This window comes from Mytilus californianus, unplaced genomic scaffold, assembly GCF_021869535.1.
Source record: "Mytilus californianus isolate M0D057914Y unplaced genomic scaffold, xbMytCali1.0.p SCAF_7, whole genome shotgun sequence".
Classification (NCBI taxonomy): Eukaryota; Metazoa; Mollusca; class Bivalvia; order Mytilida; family Mytilidae; genus Mytilus; species Mytilus californianus.
The window spans coordinates 30,414,341-30,435,305 of record NW_026262723.1 but is presented as its reverse complement, the minus strand read 5'-3'; the positions used below and the strand labels follow the sequence as shown (position 1 = coordinate 30,435,305).

The following is a 20,965-nucleotide window of genomic DNA, read 5'->3' as shown; positions in this document are numbered from 1 at the left end:
ATCAATTTCTAGACTTATAATGAAAACTTGGAAAACAAATAACAAATTATGTCCGGGTCCAATTTCCTTTCTTTGCTGTTTTGCTTTTCCAAATTTATATTTAGAAGAGATACACCTTTCATTGATAAGGTTATGACGAACATAACTGCACAATTTGGAACTCGATCCACGACCAAATGAACGATGAACGATGTTCTACTGTCCAAAAATTTGATCGACATAAGTTATATCTGTTTTTTCTTAGAAAAAGAAAAACAAGTCATGATAAACTTATTTCAATAATTTACCGACAGTACGTTTTCTGTGAAACTTTAGACTGTCCTTCTTATGCAAACGGTACTAATACGCAGAGCAAAAGATTGTTCAATAGAATATACACATTCTAGAATAACTGGCGTAGGTAAAATGAATTAAACAAAAAAAAAAAGGATTCATTATACATAATATATTAACTATACATTTTCTCAAAGCCTTGACAACATTTCTGTACATTTCGGCAATAAAGTTTATCGACGTGTTGTAGGTATTCCTATGGGCACCAATTGTACCCCTTTAATGGCAGACTTGTTCCTATACTGTTATGAATCATAGTGTATGGCTAAACTCGGTAAATATATGTCTACATTCCATTTAATTGATAAATTCAACAACACTTACAGTTATCTTAATGATATTTTTTCGTTAAATAATCAAGAATTCTTTTAATATACTGCTGAATTATCCAAAGGAACTTACTTTAAATACATCAAATATTAACAGCAATAGCTGTCCTTTCCTAGATTTAGATATTTCAGTATTACACCAAAAACTCCACACAACAATTTACGACAAAAGGGGTGATTTTTCTTTCCCTATTGCTAATTTTCCTTTTTGGACTGTGATGTTCCTTTGGCACCCTCCTACGGTGTTTGTATATCCCAGTATGCTCGTGTCTGTAATGACGTTTTGGATTTCAATAAGCGTTATATATGTATTACTAGTAAATGATCAAGTCAGGGATTTCGTTACCACAAATTACTTAAAAACTTTACTAAATTCTTCCATAGATACAAAGATTTGGTTTGCCAGATTTGCTGTAGCTGTAGAAAACTTATTTCAAATGGAATAGCAAATCCTAAATTTTACGGTGATGTTGTTAATCGAGCCCGGAAATGTAGATACGATTCGGGTAAACTTATCAATCCTTTAAATAAACTTATTCGTAAAGGTTACCAATTCAACACTGTAAATAAATCTTTGAATATTGTTTTTATTGGTATACATACTGATTTTGTTATCAGTAAATTAAAACCATACTAAATATTACACATATGTACTTTCACGGTACTACAATCTGTCGATACCTATATTTTGGCCATTGCACAGGGTCATGTTTTTCTCTGACTGTTAATGACGTCTTTACAGTAAATCCATTGGATGTTGGATGTGTACTGCCACGTCCTGTCTGTGTTTTTGTTTGATGTTTTTGCTTGTATTGATCTGATGAGATAAGCCTTTTACAACTGATTTTTATAGTTTGTTCTTTTGTTGTGCTGTTACACCACTGTTCCATGTTAGGGTGGAGGGCGGCTGAGCGCTCACAAACATGCTTTACCCCGCCACATTCTTTATATGCCTGTCCCAAGTCAGAAGCCTGTAGTTCAGTGGTTTCGTGAACTATTTTGTAAGAAATTAGGTCGTTAGTTTTCTGAACTGAATTGTTTCATATTTTTCATGTTGGGGCCTTTTATAGCCGACTAAAGTGTAATGGTTTTTCTCATTGTTGTACGGTTGTCTATAATTGCTTACATCCACTTCATTTGCACTTTGGTAGATAGTTGTCTTGTTGGCAATCATACCACATCTCCTTATTTTTATATTCTATAGAATGTCCCGGCTTTCCCTTCGCAAGTTAAAAGTACTAAACAGAGACCTTGTCTGATTCTTTAGATTATTGACCATCCTCTGGCTTCAGAATTATTGTTAAACAGAGGTAGTTATTAAAAAACTTAAGGATCTGTTCGAGTATGTAAAGGTCTAACTCAGACTAAGTCTCTGTTCTCTTTACCTACTTTATCAATGGTCCACTTTAATAAACGAAACGATTATTGTTCGAATCCTGATTTGTATTGATTGCTTTAAATTAAAACTCAAAAAGTAAGACCCGGTTGTATTCATAAATATCTATTTCAATAAACCCATCATAGATACCAGGATTAAAATTTGTATGCCAGACGCATGTTTCGTCTTCAAAAAACTCATAAGTGGCGCTCGAATATACAATCAAAAGGCCATTTAAAGTATGAAGTTGAAGAGCATTGAGGTCCCAAAATTACAAAAAGGTTTTGCCAAATACAGATAAGGTAATCTTAAAATTGTCCTTCATAGCGGCACATCCGCGTATTACTTTCTAATGTTATCTAAAATGGTCACGACGAATGGGTATCCAGTCTAAATTTAAACGGTTTAAAGTGGAAGAAAAAAATATAACAAAATATGACTAAGAACAGCTATTATAATATATTTTCGAATATATTTTGATTTTTAACTGCTATTGGATGGTGAAATTCTATAAAATGCCGCTATGTTTATTGTGGTCTAGATATTAAAGTAGGATGATGGCTATCTAAATACTGATAAAATTATTACTGTAACATTAGTGAAGTATTTGATATGAATACAGAGAATACAAATTAATGGGAGAGATATAAAGTCATTTCTGATATTTATCTTATTATTAATATTATACTAATGCTAGATAAATACTTCTATTATCCCGAGCTATCGTACCTGATGAGTAATCACAAATTAAGAGGTATAAAGAAACCTTCGCCTACTTGACGATAAGAAGTGTCGATCTCCGCGAATTGAAATATCACTTCGAAAGAGCAATTAGCTGTAAATAAACAGCAAGACAAAAGAAGTACTTGACTGACTTACAGACGGGTTATTAGAGCAAATGAAAGAATATAAATAGTTTGAATAATAAGGACTAAGTCAATACACAACAAACAACATAAGCAAGAAAACTTCATAATGTTTAAAATGTTGATTTATGGATTCGCATTGTTTTGGTTGACATCAGTGACCACATTAGAAACTGAAAGTGATGTAGAGGTTCGTTTACTCGATAATAAAAATGGTTCATTAATGGCTACATTTGACATGTTTAAAGCATACGATCGTGTTAAGCAGTTTGTAAGTGATGCTATTAAAACGAAAATGACAGATATAGAGAAGAATTTTAATCAGCAAATTGAAAATATTGAAATAAACTTGACTGTTCATTTTACGGTTAACCTACATGGAATAGTTAATGAAAACGGTAAGAAATCTACATTTGTTTACAAGTTTATATCCTTTGTGTTTTACTATTACATGACATTTTTAATTAGTTTTTTACTTACGAGTTTGGGGGCCTCGGTGGCCAAGTGGTCTAAGTAGTTACTACTGTAATCACTAGCCAGTCAACACTGAGGTTGTGAGTTCGAACCCCGCTCATGCGGGTGCACTCGACTCTAATCTTAATTGACTAGGATTGTCAGTTTTCCTATCGGAGGTCGGTGGTTTTCTTCGGGCACTTCGGCTTCCCCCACCAATGAAAACTGGCCGCCACGAAAGAGCCCAAAAGCGGTGCTTAAAAGTTGCGTTAAAACACCAAAAATCAAAAATCAAACTTACGAGTTTGAATATTCCTTTGGTATCTTTAAATACAATTTTTGTATCGACTATTGACATTTACATTCACTGAAAGTCCTATTTCAACATTCCAATTCCTAAGACACAAATTACACTTTGTGTGAATAAAAGTAAATTATGTCAACGAGACAGCATTGGACCGACAAATATATACTAAAGACTGACACATGTACAGAACATGTGTATTTAGGAAGAAAATCAGGATAAGATCTTACTCCACTATAAAAAATAAGAATATTTGAAATGATTTTCAGTGAGACAACTATCAACCAGATACCAAAGGACATAGTTGTTTGCAAACATAGGTCACTGTCGGGCCTTCAACAATGAACAACACACATACCGTATAACAAGCTATAAAAGGCTTCGAAATGAAAAAATGTAACACCGTTCAAACCAGAAATATCAACAGCCTGATTGTTTGTGCAAAATAATAAACAAGAATACAAATAGGACATATAGTAACCAAAACCAACAAATGAATCATAGGCTCCTGGATTTGAAAAGGCACTTACAGAATGTGGCGGTGTTAAAAATGTTTCCGAGCGCTCAATCCTCCCCTAATTTGGACACTGACCTAATAGCATTACATAAGAACAATCTATGAATATCAATTCAATCGGACTTAATTCATTAGACCAAAGAGAATATTGAGAAACCTTCATTGGTAACAATGTTCTAAACAAACTACCCACCCACTCCCTACAAATAGAAAACAATCTAATAAAGGTCAAGAAATCAAACAACAAATGCCGACATGACTTTTGAAACATAGGTGCCGATTTGACTTGTTCTCCTGTCGTTCCATAGAATGACCTATTGGAAGCAAAGTCTTTCAAAAGTGAAATACCTAAAGGGTAAATGACGCTTACGTCCGAACTCTCCTGAGGTTTTACAGAAATTAAAGTTTTGTGGTCTTTGAGCTTATGGGGTAGGTTTTGACGACTCAAAGACCATAAAAAAACTACTTTTGACCTATTGTTCTATTAATAAATGTCGGTAATGGTGTGTTGGTTTGGTCTTTGTGGAGTTTCGTCAAAAATTTAGAAGTAATTGTTTACCTGAGATTTGTATTCCATAAACATGATCAAATCTCATCTTTTCTACTTCTGATTAAGTTAACACATGATATGAATAATTAAAACCGTTAAAATAGAATTTCAAAATATTGAAATAAAATACAAACTATTATTACATGTTACTTTTATTATTCTTCCCTTAGTTTATTTATTTTGTATTTACATTGTGTCATAGGTCAAATTTATTTGTTCAGTGTATGTTCAATGATGTTAATATGTCCTTTGATTGAGTTAAGCTATTTCAGTTGATATTTTATAGTGTGTCTTTCTATGTTGTGATGTTACACCATTGTTTCAGAAAAAGGGTAAAGGTTTGGTACCATTAAAACGTTTAAACCCGCTGCATTTGTTTGCACCTGTCCTAAATCAGGAATCTGATGTTCAGTAGTTGTCGTTTGTTGATGTGGTTCATAAGTGTTTCTCGTTTCTGGTTTTTATATAGATTAGACCGTTGGTTTTCCCGTTTGAATGGTTTTACACTAGTAATTTTTTGGGGCCATTTTATAGCTTACTTTTCGGTGTGAGCCAAGGCTCCGTGTTGAAGACCGTACTGTGACCTATAATGGTTTACTTTTATAAATTTTGACTTGGATGGAGAGTTGTCTTATTGGCACTCATACCACATCTTCTTATATCTATTAGTTTCATTTATTAATATTTGAACATGTAAAATGAAACACTGTTCATTTCAATTCACATTATTTATTTGTAAAATTTCTTTTTGTACAAAATGATTGACTTAAGTACAAAATCAAGGAACTAAACATTATTATTTATAAGTATCTATATCACGGAAAGTTCGATGTTTACCAAGAAGAACGTCAACATTTGTTATTATCATCAAATCAAAGGTTAGAACCATATTCATCAAAACATCGCTAAGATTCTTCATCATTAATGTTGTTTGATGCTTTTTGACCCACCTTAGGAATGTTAACAATAACCAAAAAGCTGCAGTACGACTGCTTAACATACAACTGCACTAATAAAAGACTAATTATAAATAAACAAATCTTGCGTATCTTACATTACAAAAATCGATAGCTAAAATCATTTTTGAAAAGTAAAATGATTTAATTTTAGAAATGTTAATCGTGATGCTCTTTTACATTTTGCAAATAATAACATGCCATTTTGGCGTTCTGACGTGATAGCGCAATGATTCAATAGGGATTATATATATAAGCCTGATAATTCGTTGGGTCGGCGTGGGGAGTCTCAGCAAATGGATATATCACTTCGAACTACTGATAAGTATCCCTCATTAAAGCGTGAAAGAAACCTGCATATACTTGAAAATAAGAAATGTGGATCTCTGTAAATGTAAATACCACGTTTAAAAGAGCAATAGCTTCAATTAGGCAGTTAGACAAGACAAAACATGCCTGGTATATTTATAAAAGACTAATAAGAGAACTAATGTACTTCACGTCACCTGTATCTGAGCAGAAAGTTGATAAACCAGGGTCTCGCCCTTAATATTCCGGAACAACTTCACAAAAATACATGATTGTCTTGAAGTATAGATTCTAGGTACTGATGTTGTTTATCATCTTAATAACGTGTTATAGTGTTCGTTTTATTTGTCTTTTTATATTCATAACCTTTAATGTTTAGTTCATTTTTAGTAATAGTCTTTTTGTGTGGCTTGGTATTCATACATCCCGCTATTAAGTTATTGTGTTATGGTCATTTTTGTGTTCGTGTCTTTCATGTTTGCTTAAGTACTTTGTCTATAGAGTGACTATATGCCATTTTGCTTTCCTTTGTTGAAATGGTTATTTGTTTTATAGTGATTGAGATTATAACACAACGTTAACTGCTGAACCCTAATTTTTGACATTTTTACCTATTATGCCTGTTTGATGTTACAGTCACTAAACCCAAAAATCATTTACTTTCTACCATTATCTCTTTTATCACGATAATGAAGAAACAAATGGGAATCCTGACTATTGTATCCGCATGACGTAGAGCCAATATCAAAAGCTTATACAAAAAGAACAACAACTTTAAATGCTGGACTAGATAAATGTTGTCGTTGAAAAAACAATACAGATTCATTTATCTCTGTACAGTGGAATATGACCCGCATCAGAGATATCCTTCTTTTTAGATATAAAACTGATTCGTCAGATATTGATTTTTAAATCCTTATGTAAATATTTATTGACTAAAAAAGATGTCATATTCCGAATTAAATAATGAAAATACTATCAATGCAATTAATTGGAAATTTAAAGACTTTGCTTGTCTATTAGAGTTTTTCATACTTCGACAGATGAAGTCTTAGGCATGATGGAATGTATGTCGATATAAATAGTTGTGTTAACATGGGAGCCTAACCAGTAAATCTTGATTGAGTGAATTTACTTTCCAACATTTCAAACAAACAAAAACCGTTAAGCTTATTCAAAATATTAAGAGGAATGTAGTTTTGGGATATGCTTTGGATTTTGTCTCGGAAACGTTTATTGTTTAATGATAAATTGATATTTTTTCAGAAAAAACGTGTCCACTGGATTATTGTCTCCACAATGGAACATGTACTGTGCTGGGTAATTCTTTCAACTGTGTTTGTCAGGATGGATACAACGGATCAAGATGTGAAGGTTGTAAACTTTAATTCAGAACAATGGCCTAGGATAACACTTTATGTCTTTGTTTTAACAGTAAAATGATTCTTTCGTTCAGAACGTTTACATGTTAAAAAGCAAGCTTTTGGAATGTTAAAAACAATCCTTTGAAAGGAAACATAAAGCTGGCTTTCCTATACTTGTATAATTTAATTCAAATTAAGGGTTGGATAGAAGATGTGATTAAACGAATTTCACATGCTATTATTCGAAAAAAAAAAATAGTTTCAACAATATATAAATGTTATGCATATCATTGCCTTCACCATATGATGTTCCCTCGTATTGATAAACGTAACGACCTAAAAGGGCATTATTCTTTCACGTTGTTAACATTAAATAGATAGACAAAGATAAAAAGATAATGATTTTTTTTCAACTTTCAGTACATATTTTCAATTATTCATTCAATCATTTCTACTGACTTTTTAATGAACTAATTAACTATGCATGGATGACCACAAGATTGTATTGTATATGATAATGTGTACCAAAGGCTATTTGATAATAACATTAAGTGTCCCAAATAAATTATCATGTGTTATAAGTTTTAAAAATTACTTCATGACAAAATGATAGATCTTTAATTCAGATGTTGTCACGCAAACTAATGTTGCAAGGGCTCAAATTATTTAAAACGTATTAGTAAGGTACTTGATCCCTATGATCATGAACTGATGCAAAATGGTAATGTTTTTAGAGATTCGCCACGAATCTCATTATGTTGATTGCCGTTAAGCAGCATCAATCAATCAATCAATCAATATATCTGTAAATTACCTATAGTTAAACAGTGAAATAATGATTTTTTTTTGTCTTCAATTATGTAGAATTATTTTAATGGGAAGCGCTTTTAGGGGATTTATTAACTTCCCATAATGGAACTTCCGAAAAAAGGGAAGTTGTGCGGCATTACGTCACTGAGTGGGAATTGTAGTACAGCCTGGCTCCTCCTCCTTTAACATCTTTACGATTTAAAGAATATATATTTCATATGCAAACACATCAACTATGACAGAAGGAATATTGATGTGTTCCTTTGACACAAGAAATATCAATGTTTTCCTTTGACACAAGGAATGCAAATGTGTTCCTTTGACATAAGGAATGTTAATGTTTTCCATTGACACAAGGAATGTTAATGTTTTCTTTTGACACAAGGAATGTTAATGTTTTCCATTGACACAAGGAATGTTAATGTTTTCCTTTGACACAAGGAATGTTATTGTTTTCTTTTGACACAAGGAATGTAAATGTGTATCCTGACACATACAGTCATTGTATCACCAAAACTACTTTTTTGTTCTTTATAAATGGAAAATAGTCATTTGTGTAAAATGGCTGTATACGATATAAAAGTTATCAATAGTATTTTGATGTTCTTTTACAGAAAAAACTAAAATTACTAAACTAAGACCAAAAGACTGTGAAGATATAATGCCAAAAGAACACAATGGAATTTATACAATATTTCCTATATCCAATGACAATGGTTTTGAAGTGTATTGTGATTTTAAAACGGATAACGGTGATTGGACGGTAAGAACGTTATAAATTTCAATTTTATTTTTATTAGTCCTCTTTATCAATTATTCAATTGTTTATATTTGATATGATACGAGTAAAGATAATCTATGGTCTTTACATTTTGTTTTGTACAAGTCAAGTATTTAGTCATTGTTTTCATGAAATAGGATAAATCAGTATGCTTAATCGATAAATATAGATTCTTACATTGATACCAGTGGTTTATCGGATTTATCCAATCGAGATAGTTAAATTATCAATTTTAAAGTCTGAGCCTTGGCGAGGACTTTAAAATTTATAATTCAACTATCGAGATTGGATAAATCCGATAATTCACGAGTAACTATGTAAGAATCTGTTTCTCTAATGATTAAAAAATACATTTTCATTCTTTGTTAAACCAAAACCCCCTTCGAGTGCCTTCCACATTTCACAAAGTTGTCAATTTCCTTAACACCTGTTAGCATATTTTGAACTGATAAAGGTTATAACCCTTAAATTCATCCAATCATCTTCTGAGATCACCGGCAACCACACGTTGATTAAATTTTTTCATACAATGAGTGCAGAAAGGTATAAATTGTCAAAGAATTAGAGAAATGCATTTATCATATACTTGTAGAAAATAATGATTTAATTGTACCCTTGATAAAACTAATTTATACATATTTTTATTCAAAAAATTCGAAGAATTGTCTTAGCCGTGTGATATGACTTTTGTTATCAACTGCTTCCGGTATATATCAACTGTTTCCGGTTTATATCAACTGCTTCCGGTTATTATCGCATGCCTTTCTTTAACGTAATCGCAAAGCATTTCGACGTCATTCTGCAAATTCCGGAAGATAAACCTCAGTGGTACATTTAAGTGAAGAACATAGCTAAGTAGAATAACAGAAGGAATATTAGGAAACAGGAAAATATATTATTAAAAAACGCAAAACAAATAATACAATAAATGAATTTTATAAAGTTTTAAAAAAGTTTTCATGTCTGTATGGCTTCTGCTGAAGTATATGATAAAAAGAACATAACATGTCATTTTTCATATCAGACCCCTTATCATCCCATGGTCAAAATCATCCCTCGAGCCTGTCGGCTCACGGGCTGATACCATGACCTAGGGCTGATAAGGGGTCTGATATGAAAAATGCCATGTTATAATCTATATGTATCAAATGATGCATTCTGTCTATCAAAATATTTTAGCACAATGAAAATAACACTTTATAAATTTCGAGGGTCTAAACGTTTTTTCTGGATTTACCATCATCAGGAACTGTTACACTCCAGGCAAAAAGGGGAAGAAAAAAACATATGATGTACTAGTATTTAAACAGTGATGACGTATATAACCAAACAAGAATTAAACAAAAAGTAAAATAACACAAATACTGAACTGCAAGGGAAATTTAAAACGGAAAGTTCTCTATAAAATGGCAAAATGAAAAGCAAAAACACATCTAACGAATATCATCTATAGAAACACTCATTTCAATGAGGTCAATATAATTCAACGGACATATTTTTATAGTTTCTAGAAATAGAATGAAATATTTCTCATCAAAATACAAAAACGAACTCTGTACAAAAGAAGATTTTATTCTAAAAAATATATATAATTGAACTAAAATTATTAACAATCAATTCGCAAAAAAATAAAAACAACTGAAGAAATCAAAACAACATTGTACAGTGTTTACAAACTTGCCTTCATCGTCTTAATGATTTAGTTTTTATCTAATCATGAATTTATAATATTTTCAGGCAAAATATTTTAATATAAATATTGATTTTACCGTTGTTGTTTGGTTTTTTTTAATATAGGTATTTCAGAGAAGAATAAACGGTCAAACAGACTTTTTCAGAGGATGGGAGGCATATGAAAATGGATTCGGTAATTTGGATGCTGAATTTTGGCTCGGTAATTTTTATGTATTACTTCATTTTCGAGGAGCAATTTCGATTGGTTATGTGCTGTGCAGCAAATGGTCCTGATAACATGATTTTGGATAGGCTTTCAAGATTCGGAAATTCCATTTCTCGCGGTAGTTCTGTGCTTTTAGCAATTACTTTCTGGAGTTTGGTTTTTAATGTTTTGTTCTCTTGCTTAAGAAACTCGATTTCCTGTCTGAGCGATTTTCTGTTTTCTTTCAATTGATCTTTTATTAAATCAACGACTGATTCAAGTTTCATGTTTTCTTTCAAAATTTGGGTTTGACTTGTTTGAAGTACATTTACCTAGAAATGTAGAATTAAATTTGTACGTGTTGCTTTACGAAATTCTGCATCGTCCAAGGTGAAGAAAGGAAAATTCTCACAAGTTTTACGCTGTATAAATAAGGAAAGTCTTTCGAAATTTCTGTCTAGCTTTTTCTTTGATTTTATTCTGATTTCTGCACAACATTGTTTATAAAAATGTCCTGATTGCCCACAGCGGAAACATCTCACTGTTTTATCGATATTTGAATTTGTAACACGAAGAAAATCAGAACGTTCTAAATTATAACCGTTTTCTACGAAAAATGGCTGATTTTCACATTGCACTTCTTTCTAAGATCAGGTGGACACCACCAATTAAATCTGTGTCTCAATTTGTAATCCATTATACAGTTGTAGAGCGTAGGTATGATCTTGTGTACAGTTTGTCTGATAAGTGTGAAACTAAGCAAACTGTCCCGGGTACCTCCAACAATTTATAACAGGGGTTTTCGTCGTTCCTGTTATATTTAGAATTCGGGGGAAAACTCACTGGCTAAAGTCAACAAAATGAGTTGAGCTTTACGATGGTTTATATATAACTTCTTCAATAGTGCAATACATTAATTACAATAAAAGTTCAACGGTAATATTCCGAAAAGATAAAACAAAATTTAATGGTAATTCCAATAAATGTTCTATACTAAACACAATGATTGTCACTGTAAATGCACGGCGTCCGTACAGCTTGGCCGATGGTATCCAACTGACCATTTACATAGAAACGATATAATATGAATTACGTAATCTTACGTAATCATAATTGTACATTTAATAATGAAATTTGTCACTTAATGATTCAAACGGTTTACTCCTGGTTTGCCCACAACTAATTATACCAATTATCTATTAGTAAAGAAAACAAAAAAGACAAAAGGTTTAATGAGCATACAATTGTATAGTCTGTTCCAACTTTATAGGTATATAGTTTATCTGCGTTTTCTATATATTCAAGTATTTTTCATTTTGTAGTTCCACTTTTATTTGTATGGATAAATAATATATAAATCAAATATTTTTTTTCACAATAATTTAATATCAATTCAATCGATTTATTTAACAGGCAACTTACATGACTAATGATAAAACAATGGCATTTATTTATAAAATTGTCTTAATAATTCGTCAGTATCTAAATGATTATGATATAAATACACCAATATATGATAAAGTTTTCTTTAATTGCAAACATAATTTTTTTAACTTGTGAATCAAATTTATACATGAATTGCACAAGAAAATAAAATAAAAGCATTATGGTAAAAATAAGTAATATGGGTCACTATCTGTATAATGATGAAAAATACAACATTTTATATATATTTCAAAAGTAACAAAACATTTATATATTAACAAAATCACAAAACATTTTGTTTACAAAGTCACTAAGTCACACATTACTATATTTCACAAAGTCATTCAGTTCAAATGAAGAAGATGGGATGCTGCGACAGAGTAGTCTATCACGTTGATGTGTCCGTGTTAGTATCTGTCTTTCAGTAGTTGGAGGCTGGTATCTATAACTTTGTATCGTCGTCTTTTTGGTGGGCAGGCTCCTCCTGCTGCATACTGGATAATGATACATTCTGTTAGTGCCTGATTCTTCTTGAGTAACTCGATGATCTCCTAAATGTTGGGGTGGGCATGGTGGAGTCTCTTCTTAATTTTGTTGTGCCAACCTTCCAGGGGGTGGTGATTCAGGTCCCAAGACTCTGTCATATAATCAGTAAATGATGTTGTAGCGGGTATGTTGTCAATGAAGAAAAATAGTAATTTTTACTTTAATTCCTAATAAGAAATCATGAAATTTGTTAATAAACTTGTGCTATAAAGTGACCTTTTCCTATATACATGCATTTAAAAACTCCATTTTAATTATCTATTTCTTACCTGTACATAGTGACTTTTTCATGTGCATTCCAACATACTTCTTATTAATAATTTTACTCAATCATATATTGTGACTTTTTTTCCTGTGACTTTTTTTCCTAGGGATTTTGTGACTTTTTTTCCTAGGGATTTTGTGACTTTTTTTCCTAGGGATTTTGTGACTTTTTTTCCTGTGACTTTTTTTCCGTTTACCGAACGAGAGATAATACTGCGGCTTGTCGTATAAGTCGAGTGATGTCTTCATTTTCTTTATAGTATGACTGTAGTCCACATTTCTGTGCCTTTCGCCAAATACACTGGGTAAAGTGGAAGAAGTAGCCTTTCACGGTTACCCCTGTGAACACTGTCGTTGTTGGTTTTTGTCTCGTAATCGATACATACTGTTTCTGGTTGAAGTTGAGCGATGTAACGTATGTGGCTGAAGAAGCGTGAGTAGATGATCTCGTCTTTTCCTGAAAGTAGAACATACAATAGTGGGAACATAGAATTTATTACAAATTGAAAGAAGAAAGTGCTAGCATGGATGCAGATTACTGTTCAAATTATGTCATTTGTAAAGCTTGGCTACTGAATAGTTGCATTTATATTTTATTTTTTAGAAATAATTGTTTAATTTCAGAACAAAGTATTTATTAAAATTAAAAAAAATAAATAAGGTGAAAAAATAAAAAGAAATTTAAAATATTTCATTATTTTACTTTTTACATTTTTTTCCAAGAATGTACTAACAATTTATAAATTTTGTCGATAATTTGTCAAAATAATAAACATTTTTAAATATATTTTTTTTTTTTAAATATTTGTCAAATTCAATACATTTTCCTGAAAACATTTTTGCACATTTTCTTTGATTTAATAGTAAAATTCAGTATCTTTTATGAAATGTACAGGTAAAATAAAGGTAAAATATGACTATATTTCAGAAATAAACTATAATGTATGTTTTTATAAACCTGCAATTAAATGTGGGCAAACCAGGATAACACCGATTCAAACAAATAATACAATTAAAAAACATATATATGATGACAAGAAATGGACAATGCTAGGATTAAAATGGATTAACTTCTCAACATGTAAGCTAACAATATCGAGAACAATAGTCGCTTGCTTGGTGTCTTCCTCCTATTCCCACTTTTTAAAAATCACTATTCCTTCTATTCCCACATGCAAATAACAATAGATGTTTTGATAAATAATTTGTTTTTATAACAATCAATGTTAATTAAGAATTCACCTAAGATTTACCTGTATTTTTTAAAAAAAAAACACATGTCTTACACTGTTTAAGTATATTATTTAAAAAAAAATTAATGCACTGTTTGTTTGTAATATGTTTTTTCTTCTTCAAAGAATTACCTTAAAATAAATAATAATAAGTCAGATAAATAGAAGTAAGATTAAAAAATTATTGAATTTGTAAACCTAACAAATTGTCATCCGACCACATGAAACTAATGATAGTTAATATTAAAACAAACTTTCCCATCTTGCAAGATTACCATGTACAACAAACGCAAATAGAACCTACCAGTTTTACCAAAATTGTTGATAAAATCAACAAAGAGGGTATTTGGGCACGTACTACCAAAGGTGACCCATTCCTGATAACAGACGACAACACAGTTGGGTGTATGTTAATATTCAGTGCTCAAACGAATCTAACACATAAGCAGCAGCAGATATCATATACTATTATGGTGAAGGTACATTTTACTCCTGTCCAAGCCTATTCTTCAAACTTTACACATTTCACGCAATGGTTGACGGCGCAATTTATTATCCACTGGTACATAGTTCACTTCCAGCCAAGAGCGAACTAATATACACAAGGTTCCTGACTTTACTCAAGGATGTATGTTGCCATCCGAAATGCAGCATATTATGTATTTCTTTACATCAACGCAAACCACTGTTTTTCCACTACACACAATGCATCTGGAGAAAAGCTCAATGAACAGGGATTCAGGTTTCATACAAGGAAGACAACAACATTCATCAACTAGTACGCCGTGCTGCTGTCCTTCCACTTGTACCTACTGCTGAGGTCGAAGATGTGTGGTTTAATGCCCTAACCGACATTGATCAGATTGATACTAACATCAGCTAAACGCCCTTTACAGACAATGTAACAAAATACTGATGGGACCATTACAAAACACAGGGACTGAGGACTACACATCATCTAGAGTGATGATAAAGATAGAATAACATATTGTAGATTTAGAACGGGAAACCGCAAGTTACCCATCGAAACTGGTAGATGGAATAAAATTGAACGTAACTATAGATATTGTAATTTATGTCAATGGAACGAGATTGGTGATGAATTTCATTACATTTTAGCTCTTTGGCAAATTTTCGAGCACAATATTTGGATACTTTTTTCTTGCATAGAATTAATACTAAAGTTTGGAAAACTATTTCAGTTAAAATACAAAAATAAGTTAAAAAAGCTGTTCAAATTTATCAGGGTTATAACTTTTCAAGTAAGTCTTCCTGGTTAATCACCACTCTTCCCAACTACTGTTTATTTTATTATTTTTTTTTGCATCTCATCCTGTCATGTGTGTTCATGTTATGTTATAACTTTTGATGAACTTCTTTGTACCATTGTAACTATATGGTGTTTGAGAAATAAAAAATCTTGAATCTTGTTAATTTGTATAGTTTGTTTCATATTATAATGCTTGCTTCGAATCTACTGTTGAATTTGTGTTATAAAAGAAATAAAATAATTTACTAATATTTGTTTCCATTTCTTGCATATTTTAAATTAAAAATACAGAATTCATACACATACAAAAATAACCTATTACCTATAAAAAAAACACTTGTCAATTAAAAGTTGATTAAACAATGTTTATACAGTATAATCCTTTGTTTGCACAAGTTTTCCCCCTATTCCCACATGCAATTTTAACTTTTCTTACCAGATTTATAAAAAGTGGGAATAGGAGGAATGAACCGCTTGCTTTTAGGTAAAATTTGAATTTCCACCAAATAAAACAAAGAGGAAAATATCGCTGTCACATACATAAGAACAATGTCCAAATGGTTTAACGTAATTTTTTCAAAGTATCGTAACAGTTTTGCAGAACTCAGTGTCTCAACTACGGTTCCTACTGTAAGTGAAAAGTGTAATGATGACTGCAAAAAAACTAAGTTCATTTCTCTGTAAAATACGGAAGGAGATAGAAACAATTCTTCATATGATATTTTCTTGATCACGAAAAAGCTACTATCCAAGTTTCGTAACAATTCATTAAGGATTGAAGTTCTTGATGTCTTATCCTAGACTGTATGTGAACGTAAACTTTAAAAAAAACTTACAATAAGCACAATGATAAAATCGGGAAATAAACATATGTTGTCCTGGATAATGGACAAGATAAGCTTCTGTCCAAGTTTTGTAAAGTCTCAAGAAGGTTTGACAAAATTATTTGTGTCCAAAAAAAAATCTTTAACCATGGACTGAACCTACATGTTCACGACGTAGACAACGACGGAATGTAAGCTCGCTATGTGTCGCCTTTGTGCCCTTTGTCACAGTCAAGCCAAAAACCATCACATATAATTTAGCTTTTTAATATCATTTTTAGGTAATCGGAAAATAAATGAATTAACGTCGAATGGAATACATGAATTACGGGTAGATCTTACTGATTTCGATGGCAACACAGGATTTGCAAAATATTCGACCTTCTGCGTTGGAAATGGGTCCACCAATTACAAACTCACAGTTAGTGGATATAGTGGGAATCTCGGTGAGTTAATATACAGTTATACTATATGTGTATGCTGTATTTAATTTGATAGGAGACATATGGCGCCTTTTTCATAAAAAAAAAGAAACATGCCCTACTTTTTCTGTGTTTAATTCATTCCGAATGTCGAGGTTGAATATATCCAGTGAATTTTTAAAATTGAATTACTACTTATATTAATATTCTAATATGATATCAACAATTGAAATATCTGCATCAAACCAAATGGCGATTTTGACATATCATTAAAATGTTAACATCTAAATTTTCTATCAAAATACATTCAGAAAAGTATAAAAATGATTTATTGTGTCCTTGAGATGAACGACATGGCTTAGAGTTTCGTTTTTATAAGGATAATAAATATACAGTATAAAGATAATAGATGTACAGTATACTCAAAATATCGTAAATAAGAATTGTTTTTTTTTTTTTTTATTTTTGTTGCTTAAAATCCAGTGCAAAAATACCGTGCATATTCAAGACAAAATTATCATACGTAAATTAATTGTTGCCTTATCAATGTTCCTTTTCTGCACTATATTTTGAGTCATTTCGATGCATTTGTGATAAGGTTATCAATCAAAGAAACAATATATGATATAATTAAATAATTAAATACTGTTTGAAAATAATGATAGCGTGTAAATATATTCAAGGTTAAATTGGCAACTTAAAAATTGTGTAACCTTTTTATGCATCAAGTGCATAAAAATTGGTATCGTTAATTTTATTTTTTAACCTAGTGGTATAACCTAGTGGTATAAATTTTATGTAACTAAATAAACAATAAGAATAATCTGTTACGATATTTTTTCATATATTTAAATTCTTTTGAATAGGAGATAGTTTGCCGTTCAATAATGGAATGAGTTTTACTACAAGAGACAGGGATAATGATCGTTCGGTAATTAACTGTGCAAATACTAACAATGGAGCCTGGTGGTACAAGTATTGTACATATGTCAATCTAAACGGAAAATATCTTCAAAAAGGACGGATTGACGGCAGGGGTATTACTTGGTACAAATGGAAGTCTTCACGCTATTCAGTGAAATCATCTGTAATGATGTTAAGAAAAGTTCCTTAACCAGGATAAAAATAAAAATGTTTTATTTCAGTTTGTGTATTTAATTTGTTTGATTATTTTATAATACTTCGTACGGCATTCAACGATGAGAAAACCCCATACCTTATAGTCAGCTATAAAAGGCCCTCCCATGGAAAATATGAAACAGTTAAAACGAGAAAACGAACAGTCTAATATGTATACAGAAAAGTTTCCGAAAAACAAATATGACAGACATGGACCAACGACAACCACTGAATTACAGGCTCCTGACTTCGAACAGGCACATAATGAACAAAGCAGGGTCAAACATGTTTGTCAGCGCTCAAGCCTTCCCTAACCTGGAACAGCGGTGTTACGGCACATGATAAGATTAATTGCAAATTGCTTAACTCAATAGATGTGTTAGAAGCACAAAATAACAAAACACAATAGACACAGAGCACCGATAAAAGAGTACTCACAAAAAAACCTAGTTCAGAGCCCATTACAACTAGTGAATAAATCGTGTTTTCCAAGACTAAAGTATTAATAACAGAACAAATCCAGCAGATTTTATGTAAGGATTTCATTTACAGTCCGAGAAACGAATAACCTTTTGCAATGCCAAAATATAAGTACAAAGTATCGACAGGATGTAGAATCATGAGCTCTCTTCAGGCTGATATTAAGTTGAAATTAAACAAAATAAATGGAACTCTTTATTAGAGAAGGTTAAATGGCCAAGTTGGTATACTTAAATTGTATACATATGTTTCTATGGGCTTTAAAGTTTAATGTAGGCGCATAATTCATGATGTTTTGCATCTTAGATACGTGTTAACAGTTAAATTATAGTATGGGCTCTGAGATATTTGTAAATATTAATTAATGACAAATTTTGGCAAAACAGTCGATTATGGTAGGTATAAATACAAGTGGATTTTTTGTGCATAAGCATAAATTCTGCCTAAAAAAATTAAAGCATTAGTTTGCATCCCTGCCCCGGCAACAGTTTTTTTGGAAAACAATCATAAAAATGGGCAGTAATATAATCGAAAAGTCAGATACACCTTTTTATGTTCCGTCGTTTTTGAATTTACTGTTTTGTCTTGAAAACGTATAAAGCAAACATATTTGATACATTATTTCGCTTCAAATTCCATTGTTTTATATATACATATATATATTTTCGTTTGGGCTTGTATTATATTTTCCTTCGGGTTTATATGATCCGTTCATCCTATTTCGACTCTTTAAAATTCAAGAGTCTTTCCTAAATTGAGGTAAATTATATGGCCTTCCAAATACCGTTTCGATCCCTAACATCACTGAAGAGACATTAATTGTGGAAATCCGGATATGGTGTACAAATTTTTGCACCTCATGTTTGTGGTATACCATCTTTTCCACAAGTTTATTGTTTTCTGTTTGGTATTAAATTAATATTAAGATCCATTTTGTTAGATCTGGTGATCAATTTATTTGGCAATCGCCAATGGCAGTCAGCAGGGTTTAAGAACATCAGTTGTTCGACCTGTTAGTCAAATGCGTTTTGTTAAAATAGACTTTTTCACTTTTTTTTGGTCTTTTGGAAATTGTTGTTTGTGCTGTATTTAGACCCCCTCTACCAAGAAATTTGTTTTACATGCACACGTATAAAAATTGCGGTTTTTATCTAACGCAATCATAGGTTTGAACGTTGTTTTCAATTTAGACTTTTATATATATATATATATATATATTTTAGTCTACAAGTTGATAAGATAATAGTAAAAATTCACCATACAAAGACTTGAAAGACATGGGTTTAGTAAAATACCTTTAAATGACTCTTAACAACAGAGTAGGTTTCCTTTAATAACAAAACAATTCTATTCTATTTTGTTCACTCATTTCTAAATAAACATTCAAGCATATAAGTATTCTGTTCATGAAATGTACTACAGAAGGAGAAGTCGGACACACCGTCAATATACACCCCTTAAATATTTTCTTTAATTGTTGATCTTTTTTATGCACAAAAAGTCATGTTATATGTGTGCAATCTAGAGTAATTAGTCTTAAACTCCTGAAAATTGTAAGTCTGCCTTACCACGGAATAGTTAATTAGAAGTGTTTAATGTTTTGAGAACTTTCGAAAAATTCCCCCTAACAACCGATCAGACAATAGTTCTGAGTTGAAAAAAGGCATGAAAGTACATTAAATTATGCTTAATGGCTAGTATTTACAGTTGGTTGTCTTTCAAATATCAACTGTCATGTAAGGAATGTAAGTATGCTAAGTGGATAAATTTGTCAGTTTTCAAGAGCTAAAGTAACTGCTTGTCATCCCAAAAATGTAATGGGGAGATATTTTTGACGAATTGAATACTGACTGTGCTAACAGAAAAAAAAAATTGATTCTAAAAACTTAACGTAATTGATATGGATGTCTTCCCTATGGTAAACGGTAGTGATCGGTCGTGAAAATGACTGACTAGTTGCAAAGTCGTTCAAAGGTGACGCTTACTACGTATCTCTCCTGAGATTTCACACTCAAAGAAACAATAATAAAACTGTTCCCGTTTTAAGGCCCTTACCAGTAGTGACACGTTAGCCTTTTACGTTGGACTAAACAAAGTTGGCGGGAATTTTGTTTTGTTATTTTTTACCTAAGCATAAAAGACATTTGTTTTGAAAGAATTTTCTTTGACACTGCAGAAGATCCTGTTGACAAAGAAAAGAAAAATAAGGAATCTTATTTTGTTATTTTTGACGTAAGAATTGAGACACTTGGCACAAAATGATAAACTAAAGTACAAAATCAAGGAGCTAAACACTATTATTTAAGTATCTATATCACGAAAAATTTAAAGTTTGCCAAGATGTACGTCAGCATGTCAAATTATCATCAAATCCAAGATTAGATGAATATACGTTAACACATAATTAAGCTTCGGTTTCATTTATGTTAAGTAATTTATCAAAGGAGATGATGTATGACTGCCAATGTGATAACTATCCACCTATATTCAAATAAGGTGGATGTAAGCAGTTATAGGCTCATATACATTCTATAGAGTGTCCCGGCTGTCCCTT

At 31.4% G+C, this 20,965-nt stretch overlaps 1 protein-coding gene across 1 annotated transcript; it reads left to right on the top strand.

The window, feature by feature from the left end:
• The first annotated feature begins 2,928 nt into the window (after positions 1-2,928).
• Positions 2,929-17,956, top strand: LOC127708072 (fibrinogen-like protein A). The gene is made up of 6 exons (XM_052212869.1): positions 2,929-3,304; positions 7,262-7,369; positions 8,784-8,932; positions 10,748-10,844; positions 16,672-16,836; positions 17,679-17,956. The coding sequence occupies exons 1-6, from the start codon at positions 3,016-3,018 to the stop codon at positions 17,924-17,926; spliced, it is 1,056 nt and encodes a 351-aa protein (XP_052068829.1). The 5' UTR covers positions 2,929-3,015; the 3' UTR covers positions 17,927-17,956.
• Positions 17,957-20,965: the final 3,009 nt, after the last annotated feature.

Coding starts and splice junctions, on each gene's coding strand:
- LOC127708072 (XM_052212869.1), top strand. CDS start 3,016: ATGTTTAAAATGTTGATTTATGGATTCGCATTGTTTTGGTTGACATCA. Junction 7,370..8,783: donor CAACGGATCAAGATGTGAAG/GTTGTAAACTTT, acceptor GTTCTTTTACAG/AAAAAACTAAAATTACTAAA. Junction 10,845..16,671: donor GGATGCTGAATTTTGGCTCG/GTAATTTTTATG, acceptor TATCATTTTTAG/GTAATCGGAAAATAAATGAA.